Source organism: Oryza glaberrima, chromosome 11 (assembly GCF_000147395.1).
Source record: "Oryza glaberrima chromosome 11, OglaRS2, whole genome shotgun sequence".
NCBI lineage: Eukaryota > Viridiplantae > Streptophyta > Magnoliopsida > Poales > Poaceae > Oryza > Oryza glaberrima.
Window position 1 is genome coordinate 20,629,190 of NC_068336.1, and position 20,004 is coordinate 20,649,193.

General features: G+C 38.7%; 2 protein-coding genes across 2 annotated transcripts; one reads left to right on the forward strand and one right to left on the reverse strand.

The window, feature by feature from the left end:
- Window positions 1-10,688: 10,688 nt before the first annotated feature.
- LOC127755906 (protein LIFEGUARD 1-like) lies at window positions 10,689-14,703 on the forward strand. Its single transcript, XM_052281517.1, has 4 exons — window positions 10,689-11,083; window positions 11,191-11,304; window positions 13,988-14,145; window positions 14,238-14,703. The coding sequence occupies exons 1-4, from the start codon at window positions 10,774-10,776 to the stop codon at window positions 14,430-14,432; spliced, it is 777 nt and encodes a 258-aa protein (XP_052137477.1). The 5' UTR covers window positions 10,689-10,773; the 3' UTR covers window positions 14,433-14,703.
- A 119-nt stretch (window positions 14,704-14,822) lies between these two features.
- On the reverse strand, window positions 14,823-19,137 carry LOC127755907 (uncharacterized). The gene is made up of 5 exons (XM_052281518.1): window positions 18,819-19,137; window positions 18,523-18,684; window positions 15,994-16,107; window positions 15,722-15,850; window positions 14,823-15,361 (listed from the first exon to the last, which is right to left on the reverse strand). Exons 1-5 carry the CDS (start codon window positions 18,904-18,906, stop codon window positions 15,168-15,170), a joined length of 687 nt encoding a protein of 228 aa, XP_052137478.1. The 5' UTR covers window positions 18,907-19,137; the 3' UTR covers window positions 14,823-15,167.
- Window positions 19,138-20,004: the final 867 nt, after the last annotated feature.

Sequence of the window (20,004 nt, forward strand, 5' to 3'; positions counted from 1 at the left end):
TTTATCTGATTTCCCTTTTTCGACTAGTTCTTTTGCTTAGGTAATTTTTCACTTTGCATTCTTCAGGTTGTAGGGGTTATACTGTGTCATTGTAATTGCAAATTAAGATGGACAATTATCTGTCTTGTGCTATTACATCACGCGATTTTCTCATGATATTGGACTAGGCAAGAGTTTCCTAGCCGTCTAAAAGCGGGTGGGAATTGAAGAGAGAATAATTAACTAGGGGTTCAACACGAATCTTAAAGCATATAAAGCCATGTTTAGTTTCAAAGTTTTTTTTCCAAACTTTCAACTTTCCATCACATTAAACCTTTCATATACATATAACTCTTCTATCACATCGTACCAATTTCAACCAAACTTCCAAACTTCAATGTGAACTAAACACAGCCTAAGCCGTCCTAAATTGACAGCGGTACTTAAAAAAACAGAATAGTTCGACGAATAACAAGTATTACAAAATATATATACACTGAGATTTTATTAACAAATAAACCAACCTAGCTAAATTTACAGTATACTCCCTCCATTTCATCATATTATAAATCACTTTGTTTTTTTCTAGTAAAAAAGATTTTAGCTAAAACACCAAATTAGTTTTAGTAAATTATTATAGGATGTCGAGATTCGTAATGTTAGGATGTGTCACATCCTATCGTGGGTTTGTTTTTTATGGGACGGAGGGAGTATTACATTAACATGTTGCAGGAGCTCATCATAGAGCTAAAATACCAAATTAGTTTTATTAAATCTAGCATTCAATATATTTTAATATTATGTTTGTTTTGTTTCGAAAAAACTACTATATTTCTTATAACTTTGTCGAACTCAAAAAGGTTTAATTAGAAAAATAATAAAAAGACTTATAATTAATATAAAAAAGGAGGAAGTAGAATATTATACGATCTACTTCCTCCGTCCCATAATATAAGGGATTTTAAGTTTTTTTTACTGTTTGACCACTCGTCTTATTTAAAAAATTTGTGCAAATATAAAAAATGAGAAGTTGTGCTTAAAGTACTTTAGATAATAAAGTAAGTCAAAAAAAATAAATAATAATTCTAAATTTTTTTAGATAAAACGAGTGATCAATTAGTACAAGCAAATATTTAAAATCCTTTATATTATAGAACTGAGGGCGTAGTTACAAGTCTATTTCGACTGACAACGTGAAAGCAATTCTCAGCTGTTAGAAGTCTGGTGAGGTCACTCACTCTGATAGATCACATCATCACATGGATGCACGGAGTACTAAAATGTCAGGACGATGTTATCCTGAAACTTCAGGCTACATAACCCCATGATACTAGGAGTACAGTGCCTACTACCCGTACTTCAGCATCGATAATGCATAGAACTCTCTCTGTCTCTATATACAACAAATTTGAATAGGCTTTATATTCAGATTTATTATACTAGGATGTGTCACATCTAATAAAAAATTTTATATTTAGTTACGGAGAAAGTATATGCATAGACTTTCTTTTTTTCATTTTCTATGCATAGATCGATACATGGTCATTATGAAGTTCAGCTTGCATTAGCGGCGAATCCAACAGAGTTTCAGGCTCTGTTTAGTTGGATCTAAAGTTTGGATTTTGGTTGAAATTAGAGATGATGTGATTGAAAAGTTGTGTGTGTATGACAGGTTGATGTGATGGAAAAGGACTGAAGTTTGGATCCAAACTTTGCATCTAAACACAGCCTCAGTCTTTCGGAGTCTGAGCAAATCTTGTTACATCAAGTGCTCCCTCCGTCCCATAATATTAGGGATTTTGACTTTTTTTAACACTGCTTTGCCCACTCATCTTATTTAAAAAATTTGTGCAAATATAAAAAAAACGAAAAGTTGTGCAAAGTACTTTGGATAATAAAGTAAGTCACAAATAAAATAAATAATAATTCTAAATTTTTTTAAATAAGACGAATGGTCAAACATTGTAAGTAAAAAGTCAAAATCCCTTATATTATAGGACGGAGGGAGTATTTGCAATGAAAATTTTGTCTCCAAATCTTCCGAAAACATTCAAATTCTATTGTATACTCCTTCCATCCCTAAATATAAGGGATTTTGGTTGGATGTAATGTATCTTAGTAACTAAAATTCTTTATATTTAGGGACGGATGGAGTATCTTTCTAACGAGCTCAGACGACAATAGGGTCGCTGGGCGGTGGATCCGCCAATCCAATGCATAGCATAGTTTGGTCAAATACAGTACCATGTACATTCTACTTTATTGTACTTGTCTAGTTCTTGGTCCAAATATATGACCAGTATTTCTTATATTTTGGTACGAATATTCTATATTATATATGATAGAGAGGGCAATAATATCAATGGTTTGGTTACAATTGTTACCCCGCGCTGTTTGACTGGTAAATGGAGAAACAACCAAGCAAGGAAAATACAAAAGCTTGTCTGTTTGCTCATGATTAAAAATTTTGGCTTGGAATGAACTCCATAGTCTTCTCCAGGATTTGACGTCTATGCATGGCCAGGACCGGGACCCGGGTTCAATGCTGGCCCCTGTAACCCTGCAAGAGTACTCCTCCCCAGTCCAAGCCACATCTCTACACTTTATTCCTCTCTTCCTTTTCTTACTTTTCTATCTTCTTTCACTACTCTCACTCACCGACCAAATATAATGTTCAACACCTGCTTCCTTGCATCCTTGTTATACACCGGATTAATTTTATAAAATTACACAGTAATGACTCTAATTGATTGAGCTACCGCTAACGAGACATGAAAAATAAGCAAAGTTATACAAAATAATTAACATGTACTCTCTCCGTTCCATAATATAAAACACAACTATTTTTTAATGTTTCATAATATAAGGTATGCATGAATGTATATTATTAACTAGAACTTTTTTCCCACTAAATTTATTTTTTAAATCCTCCATACTTAAGATCGTTAATTCTATTGTGTATACATTATATTTATTTGGGTGATCAAAATTATGAGGTGATAATAATTATTTGTTGATATTTGGGTTAAGGGTGGTTGAGCGTTATATTTTGGAATGGAGGGAGTAAAACCTTTATACTACTACTACTAGATATTAAAAGACAAAGCTAAAAAATAGACTCCAACAAACAAACCATCGCTCCCCTCCCATCGAAAAATAAGTTTTATGACTTAGATTTCTGCGGCCAATCCATATCCTATGAAATTCTGATGTCTCAGGCCCGTTCGATTTCTATACTTGAGAGAGGTTTTCAACGCACGTAAAACGAGAAAGCTTATTAGCAAATAATTTAATTACGTATTAATTATTATAAAATCAAAAAAATGAATTTATTTGAATTTTTTAAATGGCTTCTACATAGAAACCATTTATAAAAGGATGAAGAATTACGTATTAAAAAATAATTTAATTACGTATTAATTATTATAAAATCAAAAAAATGAATTTATTTGAATTTTCTGTTAACAGTTTGAATAGCGTGCTAACAGAAAATGATGAAGTTAAAATTGAAGTTATAGAGCACACAAACTGCAAGAGTAACCACAGTATGGCTAACACCTTTTGGCTATAAAACTAAGGACTTTTTTTGGATAGCAGGAGATTACATAACAAATTCAAAAACATAATTAAAATCTAATTAAAAAAAACTATGTTTCAGAGGACTCTTATGATGGGTCGTATCCAAATTACACATTTCAAGACAAACATGATGAAAGCAGCTGACTATATTACTTATCATGTTGCCATCCCATGAGTCTCTCTGATCTGTGCCTAGCTGCTCCAATGGCTATATCTTTTTGGCCTTTCTGTTCCATCCATGTTTGCACAGATATAAATAATCTCAGAGATTTTATATGCAAGAGGCTTGTTGTGGCAGCTATAGCTATAGCTAGCTATATATCCACAGTGTCACACACTATACACACCCCTGTAGACGAGTAAACTGAAACAGGAGATGGGTGTACTGATCAAAAAAAAAAAAACTCTAAATTCTTGAGCAAAGAAGAGACAAGGCGTGCAGATCGATTTCTCCTCCCATTTCATGCATGCGTGCATATGTATGATCGGCCGATGCAAACACAACACGCTATCCATAAAAACCGTGCACTCATGTGGGGTTTGCTTCGAATGTGAAAGTGCTATAGGTGTACAACTTTAGGATATCTCCTGTGAGATTCATCAATTATATGTGAGCAGTGCATATATAGTATAGTCTCGCTACGATACTCTCTACTGGTAGCATAATATAATAGGCTATATACGCATACACGCACACCAAATAATTTGTCGAAAATTGGCTCTTGGGCGACACTCTAGTTGGTTGCTATAACACATAGAATTGTTTAAGTAACCGCACGAAAATTCAACACATTTGTTATAATACTATCGAAGACTCTTGTGTGACGCTTTAATTGGTTGCCAGAACACAGAAAAAGAGTTAAGTAACAGTAACATATTTGTTATTATATATAGACGATAGAGAATTTCATAGAAGGCACTTGAATACAAAACTAAGCTATTTTCTAGAGGTTGCTGAATAGGCATGTGTACAAGATTATAAGATAGCCGCTAGATATTATATTTGGAATTCTGCATATATTCTACCATCTGAATTAATGCGAACACTCGCTATCAACTGTAAGAAGGGATGGAATGATGCTGCAGGATGCACATAATAACAACCTGTCAACTGTACCCTGCAATACTCCTCCCTAAGAGCAAGGTTAATAATACAACCGACCTGTTGGCTATAAGGTTCTTTGTAGCATTCTCTCAGCCTACCATATAATAGTTAGCTCTTTACAATTAATACAGGGCCCACTTGCCTCTCTCATAGAGTTTTTTGGTTCTTGTGTCTGAGCCGGCTGTAAATTTACAGCCCGTTTCTCCTCTCTCTCCTCTCTTCTCTCCTCCACATCAGCATTTAGCTGGCTTATAGCCTATTATTATACTTGCTCTAACCTGAAACTGCTGAACTGCATGCAGTGTCGAAAACCTCAACATCCTTGAACAGATATACTACCAGCTAGCTTTACAACATCCCATTTCAACCTGGTAGACTGGCTATGTCTCACACTGATTCCAAAATGGTCACTGCCAAAACAGGAGGCAGGAGCTGTCCGATGATCAGCTGCTCCATGTTACTGCAATACTAGTAGTAATATAAGATGGCATGCATCTGATCATCATCATGGTACTCCTGTCTTTCTGAATGAAAGATCATTCACTATTCAGATAGGAGTAATATCATAAGGAGAGGATTATATGGGCTGAAAAATAGTGTTCGCCCATGGCATAGCATAGGTCAGCAACCCAACCCCACAGACTCCAACAAGATCGAGGGGGTTGTTTGGCTAGCAGCATCTTTGGAAAAAAATATCAAAATAGTTTTGTCATTTCTGAAGTACCAGTGTACTCCCTCAGTTTCACAATATAAGTCATTTTAACATTTTCCACATTCATATTAATATTAATGAATCTAGATATATATGTGTGTCTAGATTCATTAACATCTATATAAATGTGGGCAATGCTAGAATGACTTACATTGTGAAACGGAGGAAGTATATTTGTATTCTACATTTTCTTCTCCATACTACTACAAGTAAAGGAGTACAGTATATCTTTTTGTTGTTTGTCATGTGAGGTTCAAGGGTACAGGGTACTTGCCCTGCAGCCGTACCGTCCTTGTGAAAAGGAGGCACACACATGCATATTGATACTTGTGAGATACTGTGCATATTGATACTTGTGAGAGATACTGTGTGCCACTACTAGCTTTCTCACAGACACACGAGACAAAGAGATACAGATGGATACCGCAGCGGATACATTGGGTTGTCGCACTTTTTTCGTGCAGCTTACAAGAAATATATATCGGAGAAATCTAGCAGTACTAATAGGCAATTAATCCTATAATGCAGAGTCCTATTAGAAAACTAATCCGAATATATTATGGGCCCAAAATTCAGATAACATATTTAACAGGCAAAATGGGCTGAAACTAAAAGATCAAGACATATTTTTTGGCACATGATGAAACTGATGAAGATGAAAGATTTTTTGCGCACGTAAAACGAGAAAGCTATTAGCACGTGATTAAATGGATATATTTTATATTTTAAACTAACTTCTATATAAAAAGTTTTCGTACAAACGCTAAAACTAACTTCTATATAAAAAGTTTTCGTACAAACACACCGTTTAGTAGTTTGAAAAACTTGCTAATGAAAATTGAGGTAAAGTTTGTATCTTAATGAGAAAAGAACGGTTAAATAGACTGAAAAGATCAAAACCGAAAAATTCGGTTAATTAGTAGTTCGATCTCAACTGCTAACTAATTGAATTTTATTTGATCAGTTCAGTCACCACCATCGTTTAACCGAATTAGATGCGCTACTGAACATGTAAATAGAGTAGGGCTCGATACGGAGTGGTTCAATAGATTAGCTCAATTCCTGAACATGCGAGTGATAAATAATGCCAGGATTCAAAGAAAAATAAGTTCAATGGCTGCTTGCATGTATGGAGATCAATCGATCAACACGTGCCATCAGCTGGTATCTGTCGCCAATCCTTACATATAAACTACGGACGCGGTGAACGCCAATTCGATCCTATATATCTAAATTATTGGTGCTAGTTAATTAGTCAATGGCGCATCTGTAAGAAAAAAACTTTGTTATCTAGCTAAATTTATGTTTCCTATAAACATGCTCCATCCATCCTAATAAAAATTAAATCATAACATCACAATGAGTATATAAGAAAATAAATAAAATACCCTTAAGTAGGAAGGTTGTATTCATGAATGAGTAGGTGGGGATATTGAAAGCATAAAATTTATCGATCTGCAGACCAATAATAGATAGAAAAGGTAGTATAGTTTGGAGGACAAAATTTAAACTCTAGATGTTAATTTATTTTGGAGCGGAGAGAGTAGAATGTGAATGCACAGTGAATTTTGGCAGTCAAATCTCTGATGGTACTGAGTGGAGACTGAAGTTTCTGGTAAACAAAAAAGACGTGATAATTTGTTATCCTGACTCACGTCTCACTAACTGAAATGATCTTTGGTGTTATTTCTCATGGGGTGGCAAAGGACGATCTAGGGAGTGGCAGATCGTTAAATTTTCTGTAAAATAAAGGGCATATGTCTCCCCGTCTGAAACATCGAAGATTAACTTTCTCGACTTTCAGTTTTGAATATTTGGTTGGACAATTTGCCAGAAGTTTAAAGCTGCAGTGGCAAGGCAAGCCTACATCACAGAAATGGAGAGAGGCCTCTGAAAACTGTCCTTATTTTTGCACGGTCAAATGGGCCAATCTATGGGCTGTTTCTTGTAACAGACGAACATGAATGGGCTAGCCGGCCCGACAATTGAATAGGCAGTCCCATATTATTTCTCTCGTCTGTGCAGTGTAGAGATGCCTCTGATCACGACGTCGCCGACCTCCGCATACTTCTCCTTGCCACGAGTGTGTGTGATCATCATCTGGTTCGTTAATTGTTTTTTTTTTTTTGAGAACCATCTGGTTCGTTAATTGAGAAGTTGAATTCCAATTCCTTCTCCTTAATTTATCCGCTCTCTTTTCAGTATCAGTATGTGTTCGATTGATTCTTTTGTGTCAATGTTTGGTTGGTTCTTCGTGAGATGAAATTAGTCCAAACTTGCAACGTGTAGAGGTGAGATGAATTTAGTTCAAAATTTTATCCTGTTTTAAAAGAACATACTTCCTCCGTTTCACAATGTAAGTCATTCTAAAATTTTTCACATTTATATTGATGTTAATAAATCTAAATAGATATATATGTCTAAATTTATTAACATCAATATGAATATGAGAAATGCTAAAATAACTTATATTGTAAAACGGAGGGAGTATAAAAAGAGCTTCATGGGCTTTTGTTTTCTTCTCTGAACTCCCTCACGAAAAGCCCTTGCCACGTGGCCCAGCATCGGGACGTACGTGGCTGGCTTGCACGGTGGCTGCAGCGGAGGAGTCCACCATCGCCGGTGACATCGCCGTCGCCGGAGGAGGGTTTACATTACCAGTTGACTACTAAATTTCGAGTCCTATCGGTATTATAGTTTTTGATAAATTTTAACTAAATCTACTGTTTAACCTTCGAAATTTTGATCAAAACTTAATTCCGAGCCATGTCGAAACGTCGAAATTTCACAAAATTCGACCGGTTTTCGTCGGAACTGTGAACCTGCGCCGGAGTATGAAAGTGGCAAGACGTGATCTGCAAAGGCAGAGGATGCTGCCGTGTGAAGTGGCCAAGCTAGCTTTCCTGGTCAAAGCAAAAAAGTGAACAAAAGCTAGTTACAACACCTGCATGTATATTTATACCATAAAAATGGGAAAACGAGTTGAACGAGATTGCACGCAGTTACACCGGAGAGGAAGAAAAGTTTGCAAAATTGTTGCACCCAAATTTGGGGGGAGTGACATGACACGGCAGGGGAAATTCCGTGCAATGTTACACAGCAATGTGCACGGCAAAATTTTTGAACAAGTTAAACCACCCTCTGCCTACCTAGATTTAGGGTTATGGAAAATTTAATTCATTTTCCTTCTTGTTTTCTTGTACCAGTTCCTTTCAAGTTTGTGTGTGATCTCGGAGTTTTTTTTTTTTTTGGTTGTTGAATGATCATTGGATATGAGTCAGCGGTGAGAGCGAGAGGTTAGTTGGGTTCACCGCGTAAATCAGGAACCATGTAGCTCAAGACTAGGGGAAGATGTTGAAGAAGAGGTGATTGGAGGTGGGCAGATGGGAAAACTTTGAGCAAATGAGGAAAAAGCATAAATACTACACTTTGGCCTTGCATGGTGAGGTCATGGCAATGTGGCATACAACAAGGATGACACAAAACAAAGTTGTTAGTACTGAGGAGTGAGGATGCGTCCGTTTGAAGCACAATAGAATAAATATAGCTCATTTTTTATGCGTACGTTTTTCATAGAAATGTTAATTTAAAAATAATTATATCGATCCATTTACAAGTTTAGAATGCTTAATATCAATTAATCATCCGCTAATGGTTACACCTTATCTTGCATATCTTCATAATATTCTCTTTTTCACCTCCTTTCAAAACACACCCTAAATATCTGCACAATTTGCTATTGTTTTATTTCTTACACCTGCACATACTTCCTCTATTAAGGCCCTCTTTATTTAGGTTTATAAGCCAACTTATAATCCGAAAAGTCTAAGACCTAAACAAACAAGTGGCTTTTTTCATTTGGCTTTTTTGAAGCCATAAGCCAATCTAACACTTTTAAGCCAAAAGCTAGGTTGGAGAAGCTTTTTTGGCTTATTTGACTTAGGACAATAAATCCACCGGCATAAATCATATAAGCCAATAAGCTGACTTAAAAGTTTAAGCCAACAAACCTATAAACCTAAACAAAGAGGGCCTAAGTATAGTATATATAAGTAGCATTAGTCAGTGGCGGATTCATGCTTAATCTATGGGATCGGCTGACCCCAGCTTTTCCAAAAACACCCCAACAAATCATGATTCTCGCGTATAATTTTTTTTAAAAAAAAAATAGAGAAATGTCATCACTTAAATATAAACCAGTAGTAATTGATCTCACATTGTAAAATTCCCTGGTACTAGTACTACTTATTGGTATCTTGAACAAATTATTACCTTTCCCCAAACAATAGAGGCGTTGTAGGTCTAAAATTCTTGATGAATGAATTCCAGGCTAAAATGTTGGCTAAGCATGTGAAATATAAGATGAATTGAGCTAAAATTTGTCATGCTAATCGTAACTTAAGATGCATTAAAAATAGGTGTAAGAGCGGTTCACAAGAGAGCATACAGGGTACTTCCTATGAGGATTCGCTCCAATAACTACATAAGTTATTGTAGCGGATCCACTTTACTTGTGGAGTAATAAGTAGTTGGTAATACGTGTTAGCCACGAGGCATATATTCTATAATAATACAGTGTCTTGCTTCGATTGTAAAGTGAATTTGAACAAGCACAATTTCTAAGGTGAATTTGGACAAACACTTGTTCAGATATATCCTAAAAGGTTGATTTTTTTTTATTTCAGAGAAGGAGGGTATAAGGATATTTATTAGAGGTATTTCATCAACAAAATTAACCCACACATACAGCACAGTAACAATTTTATATTGAGTTTATTATTACAAAGCCACCAACCAGCATATATGCCCAACGATTTTGCTATATCTCACTCGAAAGATTTTTTCTTATCTCTCACTCAAATTTACAGTGTGTTTTCTTGTAAGTTACAGTGTAAGTTACAGTAACTTTTGTAAGTTACAGTGTAATTTTTTAATCTTCGCATGTAAGTTTTGAAATTTATATTGGATATGGTCTTTTTCTTGAAGATATGGTAATTTAGTGTCTATTATGGTGTTTTATAATTGCTTTTTATATTTTACTGTATTTATTAGATTTTAATTTAAAAATTAAAACTCTGTATAATATAATTATAAAAATTTTTATAAAAATCTTTCGAAAAATAAATAGGTACTCCAACTCCGCGTGCCCAAAAATGAGCGTGAGCCCAACTCGCCACAATCCTCCAACCACCCCTAGACACGTGTCCAGAGAATCTCTAACCGATCAGTCGAAGACTCTCCATTACACTGACAAATTGGCCCCACATGTCAGTGACTGGGCCTTGCTCGATATATCCGCGCCATGGCTTCCGCTGTGCAGTTGCTTTTGCTTCGTCTACCTCTCGCCGCCGTTTTCCCCCCAAAACCCGCGACGACGAAAACCCTAGCCGTCACCGGAATGTCGAAGGCCGAGGCCGCCGCCGCCGGCGACGCCGCCAAGCCCGACCCGGAGATGGGAGTCGCGGGGGAGAAGGAGGTGGTTGCGGAGAAGGCGCCGGCGAGGAGGAAGGTAGCGGCGGAGGAGGAGGACCCGCGGCTGCGGTGGGCGTTCGTGCGGAAGGTGTACTGCATCCTGGCGCTGCAGTTCGCCGTCACGGCGGCGATCGCCGTCGTGGCGTGGGCCGTCCGCCCCATCCCGCGCTTCTTCGCGGCGGGCTCCCTCGCCTCGTGGCTCGTCTACCTCGCCATCCTCCTCTGCCCCTTCATCGGTCTCTGCGGCCTCCTCCTCCTCCTCCTCCCTTCCCTTGCTTGGTTCCTCGATCTCTCTTTCTTTCTTCCATGGTGGTATCTGATTGGGGTTTTGGGGTTTGCGCAGTGCTGTGGCCGATGCTCAAGTACAGGGAGAAGCACCCCGTGAACCTGCTGCTGCTGGGCCTCTTCACGCTCTGCGAGAGCCTCACCATCGCCGTCTGCTCCTCGACCTTCCTCGGTATACACGCCAAATGCGCTCTCCATTTCTCTACTCCCCAAAATGTCTCCATTTTTCTTTCTCCGAAGAAAAAGGTCTCCGTTTTTTTTTTTTTTGGGGGGGGGGGGGGGGGAATTGTGATGCTCTAAACGTGGGTGATTGACTGATTTGAGATGCAGTTGGGTTCGGATGGGTAAATTTTATGGCTGGTTCTTGGGCCAATTGATTGTCTCCGTGTGATTTGGTTCTGGACTTTTGGTGGGATTGGCGATTGTTCTTTCTTTTTCTCTCTCAGTAGCATTGTTGCAGGGATGTAGCTGCTCGTGCATTATTGAACAGATCAGATGTCGTGTTTTGTGATTAGATGGAAAAGTTCGAGGTTGTTCTGCTGTGGAGTGTATTTGGTTGTAGTGTTGCGTACTGTTGTATGGGTAGGACCATCAGGATCTGGACCACTTGCTGTTCCTATTACCTGGGAGATTATGATATTTGTTGCTATCAGGTGTCAGAATTTTAATTATGAATGTTGGCTGTTGACTACTCCAGAATGTTGGCTGTGCATTATATTGTGGTTGTTTCTGATCGAGACCCTGATTAGATTTTTATAGTCTTGACACATGTTTTATAAGTGGGGTTAGTGGTGGGGGTGGGGATGATCTTGGTGGTCAACTTTCTTTATTATAAAACGCACGCACTGCTTGGAAACACCATACACGATGCCTTTTCCCATATAAAATACTACCTTACAAGATCACCATTCTTGGATATCTATAGTGTTCAGTTTGTTAAGAAGAATTTTCTATCTTGGTTTTTCTGGACAACCTCTACAAGCTGCCCATCTAACTGCTTGCAACTACCTGTTGAATTCTAAGTACATTTTCAATTACTGTTTTCTTTCTTGTCTGCTGTATCACTTAACCATCACATTTTCATACACACTATGTATTATTAAAGGTTAGTCTGTAATTCTGTATGCACTAACCAGTTTATACACTTCCATTTCTTAGATTCTGGCTAATCAGTGTACTACTGTTCAGTCAACAAATTTGTTGCTCTCTCTCTTGCATGGTTGCAGCCTTGCAGGGGATGTACTTCCTCCGTCCCAAAATAAGCGCAACCATGAGTTTCCGTGTCCAATTTTGACCGTCCGTCTTATTTGAAATTATTTTATGATTAGTATTTTTATTGTTATTAGGTTATAAAACATGAAAAGTACTTTACGCGTGACTTATGTTTTTTAGTTTTTTCAAACAAATTCAAATAAGACGAACGATTAAAGTTGGACACGGAAACTTATAGCTGCGCTTATTTTGGGACGGAGGGAGTAGTTGGTAGTACATTATTGAACAAAGCAGATTTGTGTTGTGTTTTCTGGTGGGAAGGAAACATTTGACTTTTGAGGTTATTCTGATGTGGAGTATATATTGGTTGTAGTGTTGCATATTGTTGTATGGGTAGGACCATTATGACCTGGACCACTTCCTAGTTCCTATTACCTGGGAGATTATGATATATGACTATGTTGCTGTTAGGTGTCAGGAATCTTAACTATGTTGCATATTTTGGTTGCTGTGACTGACTGACCGAGGTCCTGATTAGATAATGATAGTGTTGGCGGTGGTGGGGATGATCTTAGGGTCAGCTTTTTTTGGGATAAAAAACAAACCCTGATGTGCCAACACCATACAAGATGCTTTTTCCCTCCAAAATACCATACAAAAGTGTTTGTTAAGCGGAATTCTCAATTTTGTTTTTTTTTTTGGACAACCTCTACAAGTTTTGCATGTAACTGTTGGAACTACATATTGTGTGCTGAATTTATTTTCAATTACTGTTTTCTTTCTTGTCTGTTGTATCATTTAGCCATCACATGTTTCATATTCATACTATATTATTAAAGGATGGTCTGTATACCCTTCCCTGTTTAAATGCTTCCATGCCTTGAAAATTCTGGCTAATTAGTGTGCTACTATTCAGTCAACAAATTTGTTGTGGTAGCACTAGTAGGATGCTAAGTTTCCTTTGTCAAGATTAAGTCCCCTGACCCCTTTTGCATCATCTCTGTTTTTTTTTTTTACTCTGTGTTTGTGATGGAGCAAGTGGCTCCTCCAGATCTACTTGCAGAAACCTCCGCTGGGCTTCACTGCGTTGAGTACTTGGTCTCTATGTTTTATATCATCTATTGAGATTGAACTGCCAACCTTTTCTATCTTCTGTCTTTATTGGCAATTGAACACCATTTTTGTTATGGCACAACCAGGGTTTCCCAAACCGCCGGGGCCGAGGTTACTGCGCCCTGGGCGGTAAGCACGGTTACCGCGCGGTAACCGTGAAAAACCTTACGAAACCGTGCAAAATTTATCAAAAAATCAAATTATTTTTTAAATTTAAGGAGGTTACCGCGGTTTTTCTATTACCGTACCCCCGCGGTAAGGCCGGTAACCACGCAGTTACCGACGGTAATGTAAACCCTGGGCACAACACATGGCTTCTCATTTTGAGTGATTGTAGATTTCAAAGACTGCAACCCCCAAAACACAGAACTTGTTCTTTAGATCTGAGCTAGATTACATGGATGATTTCCTTGACACCTCAGAGAGTTTCTTGTTACTTCCTGTTACTTGCAAACAAGATTCAAATACTCCTTCAGAATGATTTGTGTATCCTCAATTGAAGTTCACATTTCTTTGCTCAATGCTAACAGGTAAAGTGGTTCTGCAAGCAGCAATCCTAACGGCGGCTTCTGTCATCGGCCTCACCATTTTCACATTCTGGGCAGCCCACAGGGGCCATGATTTCACCTTCATGTATCCCTTCCTGGCCGCCAGCCTTCTGGTGCTTCTGGCATACCTCATCATTCAGGTTATCTTCTTCTTCCCTGCTCAACCTGCTCCGTTTTTCTTTTCTTCTCAAGTGCTGTCTAACTCATTGTGCAATTCACCGTGACCCGGCAGATCTGTTTCCCTCTGGGGAGGGCTGGCATGACGATCTACGGCTGCCTCGCCACCGTGCTGTTCTCCGCCTTCATCGTCTTCGACACCAATCAGCTGATCAAGCGCCACACCTACAACGAGTACGTCATCGCCGCCATCTCGCTGTACCTCGACGTCATCAACCTCTTCATGGCTCAGCTCTCGTTCTCCATCTAAGTGGCACGCCTGTTCTTACGCCCTTCAACGGTTGTCCAGTACATGGTGGTTCTTACAGCTGAAGAAACTTAGTTACATTTACCTTACCTACCATATCCTACACTACTACATATGCAGCGAGAAGTCTTGCAGAGCTGGAGACTCTGGACCTGTAATTACTTAATCATCTCTAGCTATGTTGCACTGTCGTTGCGCTGATAGCACGATAGATATATTCTGGTACCTTTGAGACATGTTTGCAGTGATCTGCACTACATCGGTTTAGATCTAATCAGTGGAGCGAAAAACTTCAATGGAGATGTTAATTTCTCACAAATCACTTGATTTAATCTGGGCCATGATCAAGCAAGCATCTATCATGTTTTGTTGGTGTGCTTGTTGCTCTTGCATCTTGCCAATCAGTCTTTGCATGATGCATCACTGTGGTCTGTGGACAGAACTTCTGAAGCTGTTACTGGCTTGCTGCTGCTGATGGTGGTCAGATCTTTTGAAGAGTATGGCTGGTGCCTGGTGTGATAGTTAGCGCAGCATTATTATCTACTGATGTGCACAAGATCTTCTACTGCTAAATATTTTATTTCTATGAAATTATTAACATACACTGATGATCACATGAATGAAACAAAATTCCTACTGAAAAAGGGGTGTAAATAGGAAAAAGAAAACGTCTCCTCAATATGGGAAAAGAAATCTCTGCCTGTCTCTGTATTATTGCTACTAGCTGTGCTCTGCTGTTCATCCTATCATGAAGGAGGAGACCAGCACGAGGAGGAGGTGGAGCAGCACGCCGCCGCCGGCCGGCAGAAGGGAGGAGGCGGCGGCGCCGGACTTCTTGACGGTGAACGAGAACGGCGCCGGCGGCGCCGTCCCCGGCTGCGACCCGTTGAACATGCTGATCCCTAGGCCGGAGCAGTCCGACCCAAGCGAACCTGCCACCGGAGAAGAAGAAAAACATCAGTCGCCGGCGACGAGCTAGGCCCGGCATTCATCCAGCCGGCCGGCCGCAGGATAAGATTTATAAAAGTTTTTGAATAAGGCAAACAATCAAACATGTTTAAAAAGTAAACGGCGTTAAATATTTAGAGACGAAGAGAGTACTAAAGATTTGTGCAATTAGCATTTATTTCGTTGCGAAATGTTTTATTGTTAAAATTATTTTAAGTATGATTTATATCTTATACATTTACATCATTTTCTTAAAATAAGATGAACGATGAAACGTGAGTCAAAAATATATATCATCTACTCCCAAAACGAAGGAAGTATTGCAAATTAAAGCTGATGCTTACACTGCTGGTAGCAAGGGTAGGAGGTGTCGTTGAGAAGGTTCTGGAAGCCGTCGTGGCAGGCGCAGCGGTGGCCGAACTCCGACGACCTCTCGCAGCTGCCGCCGTCGCCGCAGTACTGGAGGAGGCAAGCTGCATTCATTCAGGCAACAATCAACGACGGCGAGAATTAATTAACGCCATGATCAGCTAAAGCTAAGAACAGTTTAATTTGACGACATGATGGTGGTGATTAATATTGTGGGTTTTGAGTGCAGTAGTTGAGAGATTATTACGGTCGTAGATGGAGAGGTTCGTCAGCGACGGCATCGCCGGCGGCGGAGGCGGTGGCGGTGGCGGCGACGGCGACGGCGACGACGACCCGTTCTGGCACGAGTAGTTGATGGTGCCTGCGAGGAGGAAGAGTCAACGGTCAAACTCTTCTCTGGGTAATCACTGTTCTCCCTACGTGGCACTACAAGTCAGTCCAGCGTGCGTAACTATGTACACGTGGCAACTCTTTGTGACTTTCACTTTGACTTTGGGGTTAACCGAGCAGTAAAGCAATTAACAGCTTGTACTCTGCTTCTGGAATTTGGACTTGTTGACACGATAAGATTAGCGTAGGCACGTACTATAATAACGTTACAACTTACTACTTCCTCCGTTACACGATGTAAGTTATTCTAGTATTAGTCACATTCATATTAATGTTAATAAATCCATATCTAGATTCATTAATATCAATATAAATATAGACAATGCTAGAATGACTTACATTGTGAAACGGAGGGAGTAACTCGTTTGTTCTTTCAAGAAAAAAGGTGAAATTTAACTCATGTTTCATGAGCAACTTAATCCAAACATGTGGTGGGAAAGTCCACAGATGCAGTTTGGACCTTTGTTGCACGCCGTTTGACCAATAACAACACAAGTTGAAGTGTCCATTCAATGGGTTTGACTATGGCCTCGTTTACTTCCCAAAATATTTTTCCCAAAAACATCAAATCGAATCTTTAAACACATGCATAGAACATTAAATATAAATTAAAAAAATTAATTGCAAGTTTGAAAGGAAATCGTGAGACGAATCTTTTAAACCTAATTAGTTCATGATTAGCCATAAGTGATACGGTAACTTACATTTGCTAATGACGGATTAATTAGGCTTAATAAATTTATCTCGTGGTTTCCAGACGAGTTATGAAACTAGTTTTTTCATTCGTGTCTGCAACCCCTTCCGACATTCGGTCAAACGTCTGATGTGACACACATAAATTTTATTTTCGCCAACTAAACAAGCCGTATGTTAGAGGAATCTTCCCACATACTCCTAGTACTTAGCAAGCTAACATTTTTATATTTGTTTTTTAAAAGCCATAAGTTAATCATACACATTTAAGCTAAAAGTTTAAGCATCTTATTATTTCCTATTTGAAGTACACGTAGAACTACACCATTGAACTTGAGGCTTAAAACTATCAAATTACAAATTATATAAGCCGAAACAATTAGAGTGGTGCGCTTATGCAAAAATAACCATTCCAACACGGGGATTTGGCAAAAATAACCATTGAACAAGTAGGAGTATTCATCAATTAATTAAGTTAGCAAGATGGTTTGACTCTGTTAGAGGAATCTCCCAACATCTCGGTTTGGAAACACCATTAGACCATCTCCTATGGATCGAGTGCTCAAACTAGTGTTTATGAAAAAAAAAACAGAGAGTAAAATGGCGATCCTTAAACTTGATATGAGGTTTCACTTAGATCCACAAACTTGTAAAGCGCACATCGAGATCTCTAAACTTGGTTTATTGTATCATTTCGATCCAAAGCGTCGTTTGACAGTGGTCTTACCTACGTGGCACGCCACGTGGACGATGACATGGTGTTTTTTTTCTTTCTCCTTTTCTTTTTCCTCCTATTCTTTTATCTTCTTCCTCCACTAGAGCTACCTCGAGCTCTCCCGCGCCGAAGAGGCCGAAGAAGAGAGAAATGAAAGAGGAAGAAGGGAGAAAAAAAAGGAATAATAATAATAATGTGCCATGTCGCCATCTACATGTCATGTCACATGGACAAGACCACGGTCAAATGAGACTTTGGACCGGGATGATATAATAAATCAAGTTTAGGGACCTCGATACATGCTTTGTAAGTTTGTGGATCTAAATGAAACCTGCTTACAAGTTTAAGAACCGTAAGTGCAATTTACTTTAAAAAAATTAGGTACATTCTATTCTGTCACTTGGGACATAAAAAGGTGCTATGTCTGAAACATCGATGCCTATAAAAGGAGCGTTAATTGTAAAGCTAGGATAGTCGATGGTGGAGAAGCTAATGACAACGTTAAGCTATGATGAGCTTTTATTAGCTATCAGTAGGTTTTTATTAATTTCAGATAATGGATTAATTAAAACCACGTGACCTCTACGTCCAAACAAAATGTAACTTGACAAAACCTAGTATTATATGGACAGTTTTTAGTAGCCGATGGCCGTGGTGTTTGCATTAAACCTAAGAGAACACCTCTGCACAATCGATGTTCACGTGGTTAACTATTCAAATATGACCTAAATCCCGAACCAACCGTTACCACGAAATTCAGTTAATTAACCAAATATTTTCCTGGTTATAATCTTCAGTGTTATAACATTTTTCCCCTGATATAAAACTTCGCACTATGGTGCGGGTCGTTTCGGAAAAAAAATAAAAGAAACTTTTTTTCAGCCCAACACCATCGCACAAACAAATCATCAAAGAGATTAATTGGGAAATAAACAAACATAGGTAAGTAAATCTTGAGAAGAGATGAAATGAAATTACAGTTGGGTATGACACAGGGGAGGAAGGGGAACTGCAGGTTGCCGAGGTGGTAGCGGCTCCACCCGGGGTTGCACCTGCACGCGAACCCGAACACGTAGTCGCTCGACTCGCTGCAGCTCCCCATCCCGCACCTCACCTTGCTGCACCTACTCCCATCTCCATCTGCAACCAACCATGCAACCAAGCAGCAATTCAACCACCAAAAAATTCAGACAAGAAAAGGAGAGAGGAACACCCATCGATCATGCACTCAATTAGCTAGCTTGCACCCATCGATCAGGCATTCAGCTGCTCACTTTGTGCTCCTGCTCCATCTGGCAGCATGGCGATCATGGCCTGCAGAGAAACCATCACAAGAACTAATCTGACTCTGCTGCACTTCATCGTCTCTAATTTCAGAGAGTTCAGAGAGAGAGAGAGAGAGAGAAGGAAGGTAAGCTTTGTTTGCAGGAAGATAGGAGGATGTAGTGGCGACTTATATATTTTTGGCGTGATGTCGATCGCAATGGCGCTTGGAACTAAATTAAGACTAAGACTGCACCTCAAGTTATACCGTCAGATTTGACAGAGAAAAAAAATGGTCATCACCCTAATTAATTGGGCAACATATGCGTCCTCTCCTTGCTTGTTTCTTCCAGAACATGGAGACGTAGGAGCAATAATCTGTGTGAAATGTATGGATGAAACTGTCTTAGGTCAATTGATGTCCATACTTGATTAATTATTAATTGCTCTAGTTTTGCATTCACTCCAGGCCAGTGCCGGCCTGGAATTTCTTTCTTCCGTGTGGAAATAATGACCGAGAAATACAGATAACTTAACTTTTCTTTTTCTGGTTCATTGAATGGACCAACATTTGGTGGCTTGGTGCTTGCTGAAATATAATACCTGGCGGCTGTTGATGCTGTTGCTGGTGCAATGATGTGGCGTGTGTTCTTTGCTTCTCGAAGGTTGAACGGCTTGAAGCTTAGAGTCAACCTTTGTGTAGGGACTTTTTCATGCACCTACTAAATCATGTCTAAAAAAAACTTTAAATCTTTTTTTCCGTATTATGATTGTACGAGTATATGATAAAACAGTATTTTCAGTGTTGGGCTTTTCACCGAGGCTTAGCTTCGAATTTTTATTTATTTTTGAAATATTTTAATTTTTATTTTGAAAACAAACCCTTCAAAACCTAATTCCAAAATCTAAACTCTTTTTTGAAATATTTTAATTTTTGCTTGCAACGTTTGATCACTCGTCTGATTCAATTTTTTTTGAAATTATTAATTATTTTATTTGTGACTTACTTTATTATCTACATTATTTTAAGTACAACTTTTTGTTTTTTAGATTTGCAAAAAAAAATTTGAATAAGACGAGTGGTCAAACATTATAAACAAAAACTGAAAATCCCATTGTGGAACGGAGGGAGTAAAAGATTTAGATCGGGAAATAGTAAGGTTTAGTAGTTTTTTTAAAATAAATAAATTCCTTAGA